The 13,509-nt window shown below is 35.4% G+C and overlaps 1 protein-coding gene across 3 annotated transcripts in view; it reads left to right on the top strand.

Moving 5' to 3' along the window:
• LOC121879559 (neuroglian-like) overlaps positions 1–11,684 on the top strand; it is a 172,507-nt gene extending 160,823 nt beyond the window's left edge. For 2 of the 3 annotated variants that reach the window (XM_042386208.1, XM_042386207.1), the window contains 7 exons: positions 188–377; positions 1,096–1,349; positions 1,793–1,974; positions 2,301–2,472; positions 3,358–3,572; positions 4,627–4,724; positions 8,285–11,684. In XM_042386208.1, coding sequence (XP_042242142.1) covers positions 188–377; positions 1,096–1,349; positions 1,793–1,974; positions 2,301–2,472; positions 3,358–3,572; positions 4,627–4,724; positions 8,285–8,394 — 1,221 coding nt within the window. In that variant the 3' untranslated portion in view covers positions 8,395–11,684. Of the gene's footprint in view, positions 1–187; positions 378–1,095; positions 1,350–1,792; positions 1,975–2,300; positions 2,473–3,357; positions 3,573–4,626; positions 4,725–7,214; positions 7,331–8,284 lie in introns of all 3 variants that reach the window. The other variant, XM_042386209.1, reaches the window with a different exon arrangement.
• Positions 11,685–13,509: the final 1,825 nt, after the last annotated feature.

Here is a 13,509-nt window from a genome sequence, read left to right on the forward strand (position 1 = left end):
TGTTTGACTCATGGTTAGAATTTGAATTGTTTCATGTTGATAGTACATGACAGACTAGGGAGAAATTGTGGGGGAATATTGAGGGATTCTCTATAACTGGTAAATGGGTAACACTAAACTTAACTTGGTTATTTTAACACTACTGAACATGGTTATTTTAACACTACTGAACATGGTTATTTTACAGATTCAAACTTGGACAGAACATGAAAGTGAGGACAAGGCTCGGGATATTATCGTAGAGAACAACAACGAGCCCACTGCTCTCGTCACCTCATTTGTTCCATTCACTAAGAACTTTGTGCGTGTGTTGGTGTTCAACGGTGCTTTTGACGGTCCTCCCAGTGAATCCATCAGTTTCAACACACCAGAAGGAAGTAAGTGTGTATGGCAGTCCAGTATGTTTATACATCCAATACGCTCTCTTTCATAAACAAGACTATATTATCTTGTTGGACTCCTTGCAATATTCTGTACTAATATTTTCCATAATCACTTTCCTCATTTTGCCTTTTCAACTCGGTCTGCCATTCATCTCGCACCTAGCTCTTTTATTCCTATGTCCATACCTCACCTGAGTTGTATACAGGTACTGTTTTTCAGTCACTCCTTTCCCTACAGCACAATCCATCCAATATTATGATAGCTTTTTAAACCAAAATTCATCTCGTCTTAAGCATGTGTATATATTTAGTTCTCACTTTATTTATATTTGATAGCAACAAATTACCAAAATAATAACTGATTTTTAGACAAATTTTTATAAGCCATGTTTCACAGCAGTTAATAGGATGGAAAAAAGGCAAGCAGGTTCACAAGGATTGAGGAGATTAACCATGTGAGAAAATAGAACAAAGAACAACTTAAGCATAATCATCCTAAACTCATTTTAAGACCAAATAAATTGAGACATCCACTCTGCTGGAATGCATTAAATCTGTTCACTTAACACTCTGATGTAGTTGATCAGTCCTCCAATTACTTCTCCACTTTCACTTGAAGTTCTTCTCTTCTAGATTCAAATGTGGTGATTGAAATTTCTGCCCAAAATATACTGATATCAAAATATTTACGAATGCTTTATATCACTCACAGAGCCTGGTCCAGTTGACTACCTTGATGCTATCCCCATGGGTTCATCTGCTTTCTTCCTCCTCTGGAAAAAACCTAAGCAGCCCAATGGTATTTTGACTGGTTACCACATCTACTTTCAAGAGGTTGATGGCACCAGTATAGGTATTCAGTCAGAGCGTGATCCTCCCATAAATGATCACACAGTAACTAGAGCTAAACTTGCATCACTGAAGCCAGCAACAAAGTACCGTATCACAGTTGTGGCTCGCACTGCAGTAAGTATTGTATGTGGTTGTGTAAGTCAGTGTTTCCATGACTTATCTTAAGATCTGTATACTGTAAGGTGTCCATAAGAACTAGGCTGCTCTATTAACTTGGTATTGGGAGGTTGATATACCCAGTACCATTAAGGTGACTATTAAATTAGGTTCAAGAGATTCCATAGTAGTTGCTATTAAAGGGTTTGGTGTATTTTAACCATGATCATCCACCCAGTGATCATTGTCTTCCAACTTTTGAAGCTTTTTATTGCTTCCAAGAAACTAAACTATAACACACACAGACTTCCATGCACAATAAACTTGGCAAATTATGAGCTTAGGGATGGTCTAATTTGAGTTTGGTCAATGTAACAATAAAAAATATCATTTAAAGTCTGCTGGACATGTGTTGCACATTTTTATCCACTTATTACATGATCGATTTATTCATATTTTAGATGGGTCTAGGGTCCACCTACTACATTGAGCGAATGACTCGAAGCACTGAAGCTACACCACCAGGGAAACCGTCTTTCATCTGGCAGCACATCAGTACAAAGACAGGAGCTCCAGCCATTAAGATCACCTGGATCCCCAACACTGAGTCCAACCCTGGCTCACACTTCTTCATCAAATACAGGTAAGTGTGATGATGGGTTTGGATGTCTCTAATGGGATGGACATGAGACAATTTTTACTTTGGGTGCTAATAGTAAACATGATACACTTACTGTACATTTATCTAAGTGTGACATTTAGAGTGAACTTATTTTATTAATAGTCAAGAGCAAATACAGACACACTATGCTACTGCCTCCATTCTTTTTCATTCATTCATTCTTCCTGGAGGTGATTTATTCTCCTTCACACAGTGGCTCTAAATATCCAGACATCTGTCGTCATAATGTTATAGTAAGATGCGACGTGATCCTGTTATTGGTTGTGTATGTGAATTAAAATTTTCAGGTTGTATGGGGAGAGCATGTTCCTGGAGACCAAGCCAGAACTGTACCAAGACTTCATTGTACTAAAGGGTCTCGAAGCTGAAGAGACCTACCAAGTGTGTCTGGTGGCTGTGGATGGAGTTTATTCAACCGAGTCGGATGTAGAAGAGATTGACACTCACCTAACTGGTGTTGTAAGTGATATATACCTCTTCTGAGGGGACTGTTATCACCCTTCATTTGTTTGTCTGGTTGTAAATTTTCACAATCTTGATATATGTGCAGAAACTCTCTTGTCATTTTCTCCCCTCCCCTCGGAAAAAAAAGGAAAAGAAAAAGATAAGTGTTCCTCTTCCATACTATATCTTTTAAGTATCATTGCACAGTGGAAATTGTCTAGATCGTAAATTAGGTACCAGCACCCTTCCTGATTTATGGATATAGTGGCAGAACTTACTGCACTGTACTCTACTAAAGTATCATCTACTGTTGTTTTCACTGTGTTAATGGAGTAGCTGATGAGAACATTATTCTTGGAAACAAATTTTACCCTTTAGCTCCTTAGTTTTCTTAAACAAATTACACTTAAAGCAATAATTAATAGATAACATACATTAGTAAACATTTATGGAAAACTTGATTCTAGACAGATTAGGTAATCCCTAGCACAATGTATGGAAAATAAATTTCTTATTCTAATGAACAAAACATGTTAAGTTTTGTCAATGCATCCCATGATCTAGGTACCATCTTCCATATTGATCTGAACAACTTGAGTTTGGCTTTAATTACTGTAATTTATCCCAATTCTACTATGCAAGTTCATCTTTTGAATTCAACATATTCTAGTACACCAGTAATTTTAATTCTAGTGTCTCTTTCATATTTTTCAAAACCTTTTCATTTTTAGACGGCAAATTTACAGATTTTTGCAAAATGCAAACTTTGGCCTCTCCTTGTTGGCTGAACTTTATTCACTGGCATCCTTTGCCCCTTTGCTTTAAGTGTGGCTTGCATTCAGTCTTTTAGTTGTTATTTTGGTAGGGAAACATCTTCAGATTTTCCTGTATTATTTGCAGACCTCAGGAGTGATTCTTCGCCCGACTGACAGCATTGCAACTCGTGGTTGGTTTATTGGGATGATGCTTGCCATTGCATTCCTTCTCCTGATCCTCATCATCGTATGCATTGTCAAACGTAATCGTGGAGGAAAATATGCTGTCCAGGAACGAGAGGCTGCCCATGGACGTACCGACTTTAATGAAGAACAAGGATTCCCTGAATTTGCCCAGCCGTATGTCAGATAAAATGTTTTTGAAATTTTCTCTCTGTCTTGCGTAACTTTTAGTAATTAAAAAAAAAAAAAAATTCAACTGTTAAAAGAATTACTCATTATTTTGATTGTTGTTTTAATTTTTATTTTACAGTAGAACCTCAAAAATCTGGCTATTGATGAAGTTAATGTCTTATATTCATGCATTCTCATTCAGATTGAAGAATTATTCAATATAAAACTTTTCAAAGTCGTAAGATCTATTTGCGAGGTCTCCTTCACTTTCGCATGAGGCAAAATTATCAATTGCCATGGCGAGTATGATTAGGCAGCCCTGGTTGGTTATCACTCCTATCCGGTGAATATGGAGAAGCACCTCTATTTATACTAGAGGTAAATACTTTACAGTACAAAACAGTCATATCAGTGAAAACTGTCACTGGCAACCAGACTTAGCAATGTCCGATTTTCTGGAAACGGTCCTGACCCCCAGATTCATCTTTTTTGGAATTTCACATTTTCGGGCTGGGGTCTGCCCCAATTAGTTCGGTCTGTTTATTATAGGCGTGATTGAATAATAAAAGCCCAAAATAAATGACAAGTTGAGCAGCCCTTTTCCTTCCTGGACAAAGAGACTAGGCCTGCCTCGGTTAGACTTGTAAGGCATTACAGTGTTGCAATGTGTTTCCGGAATTATAATTGTTCAGTTTACTGGTGCACAGCTATTCAGCCCAAATTTCATTAGAAAACTTGCTGACTATTCTTAATTGAAAGAATAAATCACCTTGCCACAAAAAAAAATAATAAAGGTGAACATATAAACATAAAATTAAAATGTGCATATGAAGTGTCTGTAAGTATAAACTCTTAATGATGACTCATGGCATGAACCAATCAAACTCGGCCTTAATTGAAAAGTATTATAAGGTCATTAAGGATACACTTACACAGGATAAATAATAATTTAGCATTATCTCAGTCACAATGTTTAGGATTTCTGTAGTCATATTGTTTCATTAAATTGTTTTCTTGCAGTTATACAGTATGTTAAGTAATATTAACTTCAATTTTACAGTTTGGATGGACCAAAGAGGGATAGTCTGGGAAGTGATGTGAAAAACCCAATAGAATCAGACACGGACTCTATGGCAGAGTACGGAGATGGAGACACGGGTAAGTTTTCTATCTTGGGTTTGTTTGATTGACTGTAGGACATTGTTTTATGAGTGTTGTAGTAATTTTGCATTTTCTTGTTGTGTTGTATTGTGATTTTATTCATTCTGTGTCTAGCTAGAGCCTGCATTACTTACATGTTACTATTAATGGCTGCCTTGATTACCCAGATATCATTAACACACACATGGGTCGTTCCACACAGTCACCATCACTGTTTTTGTAAGATGAAGTGTGCCCAGAGTTACTGTTGTCACAACCTCTACTTTTTCTTGATTAAACATGGATGGTGTTGATAGTCTTACATGACATAGTTTATACAGTATATATTTTTTTATTTCAAAATACTAAAATCACAGCTCAATGTAGGTTACAAAGTTGTGTAACCTCTTTCAGAAGTTAAATACTTAAACTGACACACTTGATAATTAAATGCTAGAAATGAAGAGAGTAAACTTTTAAGACAATTATTTATCACATTACTTCCGTTTTAGTAAAAAGTAGACAATACAATTCTTTGAATATCTGCATTTAAAATATATTCTTATATTAAAAAAAAGTATAGGTAATGTATATAAATTAAGGTCTTGGGATAGATTTATGTATAGGAAGACTTGAAGTTAAGGTATGGCAAATCATAGTGTGTGTGTGTGGACAGATGTTTGGTATCATAAAGTTATACTAGAAAATTCAGTTTGAGACTCCGTGAAATCATAAATGCATTTTCAATTTGGAACCATGTTGTAATGTTTTGTGGATAATCAAGATTGTAATTTTATCTTGCCAAGAGCTTTTCCATGTTCTGTAATAGTCTTTGGATAGTGCTGTTCATGTGTCAATAGTTCCTAACTTCTTTTGATATGCTTCATGTTTTGCAGTTTATTTAACAATTTTCAATTTAGCTAAAAAAAAATTACAATTACTGTACTATCTCTTGTGTGATTCTTTCCACAAAATATCACTTTGAAGTGAACCAAGTGTTCTTCCAGTCCTCGTGACAAACTGTTACTTCCTTTTTCTTCAACTCTTGGTCATCCCCACCTCCTTTACACATACAGTACTGTACTGTACATCTTCTATTACTATACCTTAACCACTTCTCATCATTTACAATCCTTAACAGTATGCAGTACGCCCTTTCCAAACCCTCGTCTTTAAATTCTACTGTACTGTATATATAATTTTCTTTGCAAGAATGGTAGTATTGAATTGTCATATTCTTGATTCCTGACAAACGTGTGTATGCTTTATGAATTAGATGCTCAAGTGAATGCGATCTTGCACATGCATTTATTGTGAAATATTACTTTACTTTCTATGTATATAAAAAATTCACAGCTCTGTTTTATTGGCTTGCATTATTTTTTTTTTTGAAGCACGTAAGCACCAATGAGTCGATTATCTGGTATTTATTACACCACAGTGACAGGATAAAGAAGCCTTTGAGGTATTATATCATAAAGCTCTGTTAGAAATAGTCCATCATTCTCATATTGATTTTGATGGCAACTGGGTCACCAGAGCTGTGCCCATCCTGAGGTCTCTGCTGCATATTTAGGGCTGGTGTATTATGTTTGCTGTGGGGAGGGGACATCCCTTTCTGGATTTACCCAGCAGCTGTCATCAGGTAATTATGGCTATCCATGCAAGCATGGAAAATGGCCAAAAAAATTCAATGATAAATGAATTAGGTACAGTAGGTGTACACTTAGTACTACAGTACAACACAATATTACACTATTTGTCAGTAAGTACAATATTATATTAAATAAATTTAGAATCCTATTTTGGTAATTTTCAATCCCCATGCTCAATTACGTTACTGTATAGTAAGAATTACCATATACTGTAGTGGTAAAAAAAAAAAGTCTGCTTTTAAGATACAGAAAGGACAGTAATTGAAGTCTCACATGATCACATGAATAGAGATACTGTTGGGAGGTATGGATGTTACAACTTGTCAGGAGTTGAACATGTGGGAATGCCCTTCCTCGATAGAGAGCATAACTCCAATTATAGAATGGAAATTAATATACAGTAATACTATATATGTATGTTAGATGTTGGCTTAGTGTTTTACTCCCAGAGTTTTAATTGCCCCTCCTACCTGCATTCTCAGTGTAAGGGAATCGTGCCCTTTGTTTGCCGTACATAACACATTTCAGAACACTACGAGAGTTTTGCATTAAACATGTATACATGTGCATTTTTCATAATTTTTTTTTTGTGCCTGACAGCATGTGATCACATATTTATAGACACAATATTTTCAGCATAACTGAATGACACTGAAAACAAATCATCCTCTCCATACATGATTAGGGTGTCTGGGTAATCGACCATAGTGTACTGTTTTATGCCAGAACAAAAGCTTTCTTTTTGTATTTTGTAGATGATAGTATTTTCAGTTGTTTTCTTATACTTAGAAATCCACTGCTTGTGTATATATATACTTGTATGCTGATTGCTTGAATATTTGGCCCCTCTCAGGAGCAGGTATGGCTGAAGATGGTTCCTTCATTGGTCAGTACGGCCGGAAGAAAGGCGAGACAACATCCAATGCATTTGCCACCCTAGTTTGATGTAATACCTGCATTCCTTTACATGTAAGCCTTGGATTTTATATTATGTGAAAGGTTTGGTTCCATATCTTTGTGTCCAATATCAGCTTTCATATGGCTTTCAATTGTAAAGGTAGAATTGTTTTATTATTAACCAAGATCTTGATTATGAAACAGGGACAGGACTGTAGTTGATTTAATGTTTTAGTAAGTCACTATTAAAGATAACTAGTATTGAAAGTGATCTGTTAGCTTGCTTCCTTTGCAGTTCCAATATTTTAACACTGGTATTTGCTGTTGTGTTGATGATATATAATCATTTAAAATAAATAAAATAAAAAACATTAAAATTAAACTAATTTATTAACAAAACCTTTGTTCTTTTGCACTGCACATTATCATTCCTAAGTGTGTAGTGATAAAATATATTTAGTATAATTGAAGACTTTAGATTACCATACTGATAAATGTTGACATAACCCCCTGTAGTTAACTTCCCCCCCCCCCCTACCAAAAAAAAATAATAATAAAATAAAATCCAGATACTAATTAACCTTTATTATTTTTACCTTCCAGACATTACTGTGTTTTTTAATCAACTAATCTTTCACTACTGTCTGTAGAATATTCTTTAGTGTTGAAGATTCACAAATTAATCTCAGTAATAGTTTGACATACTTTAAAAAAGATTTATTCTGATACAATAAATAATGCATTGTAGCATTGGATGTTGACAAAGCATAATAGCTTTACGTTATTTCATGATGTAGATTTGTAAAGAATAAGTCAGTGAGCACAGATCACCCTGAATTACCAATTTTTTCTCAAGAAGGCTTATCATCATATATGAAGTGAATTTTATTTTCTATACAGTACCTATTTTAATTGCCATGATTATCGTGTAATGTATCAACAGTGTGTGGAAGAACTTTTAATTTTTATTGTCTCTCCATTTATTATATACAGGTTTACTAATTAAAGTTTGTATATGCAATCCAGGAAGGTTCACAGAAGATGGGTCATTCATTGGACAGTATGGAGGAGCCACCGGTAAGAGGAAGCCAGCCCCCGAGGACAAATCACCATCTGCCGTGGCCACATTTGTCTAGAGACCATCTTCGTCAAGTGGCAATCTTCACCTAAGGCCACATACCTGTCAACACCCTTCCTTTGGTCACTTTTTCAGATTTGTATATCTGTAGTATGCTGTCATTTCAGGGTTTCTAGTAACTGACCTAGATACTAAAATTTGTTTTGATGTGTATACGTGATCTTATTGTCTTAATGGTACCACAATAAATAAGTTTACATTATTGAGCGTCAGCAGTGGTGTTGAGGATGATGAACTGATAAGATCCAGCAATCAATCAAAGAACTATGAGATTATTTATGACCTGTGGAATTAGAATATTTCACAATTATTTTAAAAATACCCAGTGACAACACACTTAAAAGTATTTTGATATGAAACAATTACAGGTTGGTGAATGAAAACTTCTGATATAGAAGACACTAAGGTCCATCCATCAGAGCCCTTTAGTGATGATTTACCTCAGAATTCCTGATAGAGTAGTTAATTATTACATGGCCTTGTAATATAACATAGGTCATGACACTTTGTATCTGTGAGTTAAAGTATTAAACATTTAGTTTGGAATACTTATAAGAACTGTGAAACCATATGTTGTTAATACTATGTCTCTTAATATTATTTGTGCCAAAATGGCCACAGAAATGATACTTCCTCTTATACTTTTGATTAGGGGAGGTAAAGGAATAATTACACCAATTGCAAAGGACAAAAATAGTGAATCTTGATAAAACAGTTTGCCACTTTTTGAGTGGGTGTATCCCCACACTGGGATAATCAAAGTGAGAAGTGTGATGGCTCATATGCATATGAGAGAGGACTCATGAGAGCTGTAGTGGGCCATCTGAACCCAAGCTCACCAGTGTTAATTAATTTAAGTTATCCATCATGATCAGATGCAATATATGCAGTGGAAATATGGAATCTCATCTTCATAGAATCTCCAGTGAATATGCCCCACAATTTAGCAGCATTGTTGCAGAATTATATAGTTGATAAGAAAGTGTTCCTGTCAAGGAGAATAAGTAAACATTTCTATATAGCCATCAGGCATTGATGTAAGTGTTGCAATTAAGATGTAAATGTGCCTCTTGTCAGCTTTTGAATCACAATTAAGCATTGCTAGTATTCTTTCCATTTAGAATGTGATGAGCGGAGTGAGGTTGATCCTTGATAAATGGTGCAATGAGACCAAGCTATTTTATTTGTTTAAAAAAAAGGAGGGTAAGTCTCATGGGAATCATAAATTAAGCTTCAGGCTCACTGGTCATCTCACTAATAATGCTTATGTGAATTTTTTTTTTTTGTGTGTGTGAATTTCATTCCTGAGAATTAATATATAATTTATGTTTCAAGTTTTATTCAAGTTTTTTAATTCTTTGTATAAATCTCACAATTTTTGCACAAACATTGCTAGAATCTGGTAATACTTGATCCTGGTAAGAGAAGAGTGTATTGTAATTACACATACTACTGATAAAGAAACATATGTATGCCAATGATCTCTAGGTTTGTGCATGAGGAAAGTTGTAGTGCGTGACAGCACTGAAGACTGTTTAGTCCATTGTGCGGCCAGCAAGGTATTCTCGCGTCACAGTTTATTTGTGTGCTGTGACAAGCACCAAGTGTCAAATTTTGCAAAAAACAATGCCAGCATTGTGTGAATGTTTGTTATTTTTATACAAGTGCCCTTTTGTATCTTCCTTTGAAAGTTTGTGGTAATATGCTGATTTTTCATTATTCTTGTGATTCATGTTTTTTGTTTAGTCCATAAATACTTATGGGAAGCGAATAAAACAAATAGGTTGTGAACATGAATGACATAATGAGAGCATAGTTTCCCATTTGCTTACAGCAAAGAACTAATAGTTAATGTCCATTTAGATTTTGATAAAGTGCCTATTTTCATTATGTATAGTCCAAAAAGGAGATTTTTTTGTAGTTTGTAAACTTTACTTTTCATTTCTTTATTAATACCATGTCTTATGTTTGACTACACGGTATATCATCACTGCACCATATATGTAGGAGGAAGTTTGCAATTGAAATAATGTAACTGTCCCATATAGAGAAGCAAATGGTAGTGTTGTGTGCGAGTGTGATTGGATGTTGTTTAATAGCACTGTACAGTGATGGTGTATGAAGTGTGTATCATGCCTTTGCATATATATGATGGAAACATGGATTATGAGGTCAAGGTTCCCTTTCTTAACCCTTACGCCCCGGGTGACATACCAGAACGCCCGACTAGCACGCCCCAGGTGACGTTCCAGAACGAGCGCCTTTTCCTGCCACTGTTTAAATGCCCAGCGCGGGGGTTATCAGGTTCCAATGTGACTATTTGCCTGTCACGCCACACGCTCGGCCACAAGGAAGCCTCCTGAACGTAATTACCTACTTTTGTTTGTCCATTTTATCATGTTTCAAAGTAATATTGTTAAAAGTAGAATAGTTGTAGTGTAGTATTACTGGAATATAATGCTATGATTATGTTATAAATGTATCTATTTGTGGAATGATTATTATTTTATGCATTACTTGCTCTACCAAACGCAAAGACAGACAGCTTGGCGACTAACTGCGTGTGTGTTGCTAAGCACTTTTTATGAAAAATAATGCAAATATTTTAAATGAATTATTTATAACAAATAAGTATTATGATCAGTAAATATATGCATTACTGGCCATCCCAGACACAAAGGCAAGCAGAAAATGGCCGCTAAGTGCATAGTGACCATGAGTGTTAGCTGTCAAAACAACACTGTCCCTTTATCTCCCTCTCCACTGCTGCCACAGGGAAGTTTCTAGAGGTTCAATATATAGTTTTTCTTACTTTTTTATTGTTTTTATCATTTAATAAGGTTAAAAATTAGTTTAGGAAAAGTTTTGATTTTTCTCGATTTACCCCCACATGGGGGGGACACGGCTAGCAGCACCCTAGCCCGGGGCTAGGGGGTTAAATGTTCTTTTTGTTCTGTTCAATATGGAAGTAGGCTTTATTGAAGCTTCATCATCGATGAATTCATCATATATTATAAAGGGAAAAAGTGATGGTTAATATCAGCATAATTGTAGATTTAAACTGGTAAATATTGGATTTAGTTAAATGTCAGTATCATATATAAAACCAATACATATAACTCACTCATGATATAAAGACCTCAATGATGCTACATCACTTTCCCTTTAATGTATTTACAATACTGCTGTATTTAGGATGGTCTTAAATTCTTGTCATCTACCTTGCAGACATGTAAAGCTTGTGAATGGAAGTACAGTAACAGATATAATAAAATAATTGGAAAAATTTGGATGATCTCACTGTTTCCACTAAAAGTTGGTTTTAGTGTAATGATCTGTACTTTCTTTTTTCTGTTTAATGGACATTGGCAGGTTCACATCAGTGTCTTTTTTTATGGACAATACAAGTGACCCACACCATGGATAAAAAACACAAAGGTACAACATTTAACTACACAATAAACCATTAGAGTAAGCCAATTTAAGAGTTGTAATTGTATGTGCTTAAGAACGGCCAAAATAGCCGAAAGGCGAAGTCGCCAGTATTCTCCGAACAAGCCAAGTTTAGGAAGATTTTGCCAATACATTTTCATTTTCCTTTGTAACAAGGCAAAAGATAGTGAGACTGGTGGTGACTGGTACAATGAGATGTTAGTGAACGTAAATGGAAGGACCAGACCCAAAGGAAAATGGCAGATCTTAAGTTGGTGAGTATTCAAGTATTTACTGGTTTTCTTTTGTCAGACAATTGTTCTCTAGTAGACCCTTGATATACTGTATAACGATAAGATATCTCACTTTTGTTCTTTCATGGTGCCCTAAATTACCATAATTTTAATTTATTTTGTGAAGAATGCCCAGAAAAATTTTATTACAGTAAAAGGATCACTGCATTCATTAGTTAACAAGTGTTTACAATGCACAGTTCAGGATATTTTGTAACGTGACCAAATATTTTGTTATACTCTACAGTACCATGAGAATAGAGAAGTAAAGTAAAATTTATGCTAGGTCTGGTGGTATTAAAAAGAAAAGACATGTTATTACGTTTGACGTGAAATTTTAAATAATCCCCTTGAACATTGCAAGTCGCCCTTCACCACCAAGAAATAATTTCCCTTTTCATCTGTAACTACAGTCGGAAAGTCCCTATAAGTTAGATGGGCTCTGGTGTGGGGCGGCAGGTTCCACATGTTTGTTATTGCCGTGCACTCTGATTTTTTTTCTTCACATTTAGTGCTTTCCTAGTGTATTATAATGACTTCTCAAGCAAGTAAAGGCACCACTGGTGCTCAGAACAGCACCAATTGAAGATATGAGTTCGAATCAACGCTGGGGTCTTCATGAATGTTATCTGTGAGAATTTTGGTCTGAAGTCGATTACTTTTTAAGACATCAGCTAGATTTAGGTACAGACTAAATATGAGTGTAACTAAATATGAATTGTAATTAAATATAAGTGTGAATACAGTATGTGCACTGTAAGTGCAAGCAGCCCCCCTTCATCCTTCACTTCAAGATTCATCTGCTACAAAATAAAAGTAAGTGCTGTGTAAATGTATACAGGAGGTTACGCACTTGCCACATTAATAATAACAAGCCTGGTTATCATCACCTGTCCTCTCTGAGGCTATAGAAACTCTGTTGATGGAGCAGTGACATCAAACTTATGTTTGCTAGCCATTTTCAAAGTTGCAGTTACACTGATCACTTCAGTCACCAAATCAGAGCAAAATCTGAACAATTATGTTTTCTTCTCATCAATAATGTCAAAGTATCACTGATCACAAGTTTATGCAACGATTGATAAATGATAACGTTTGTTACATGAGTGAGGGCAGATACGATCACCTTAAAACAAAACACGACTGTATTTCGCATGGTGGCTGTACAGTTAAGCTGCGCGGAGGATGGAAAAGCAGTTTCTGCGCATATCAGTCATCTTGGATTTGATGAAGTGAAGGAAATGTACGATTCCCCAGTATTTACATTTTGTGGCAGTGAGTTTAGTCTAACTATAATGATGGTTAACATGGATTTTGCTTAACATAAATTAATGTTAAAGCGATTTATCGTAAAACGGATGATCATAAATCGGGGGATACCTGTACCG

Source organism: Homarus americanus, unplaced genomic scaffold (assembly GCF_018991925.1).
Source record: "Homarus americanus isolate GMGI-L3 unplaced genomic scaffold, GMGI_Hamer_2.0 scaffold9741, whole genome shotgun sequence".
Taxonomy (NCBI): domain Eukaryota; kingdom Metazoa; phylum Arthropoda; class Malacostraca; order Decapoda; family Nephropidae; genus Homarus; species Homarus americanus.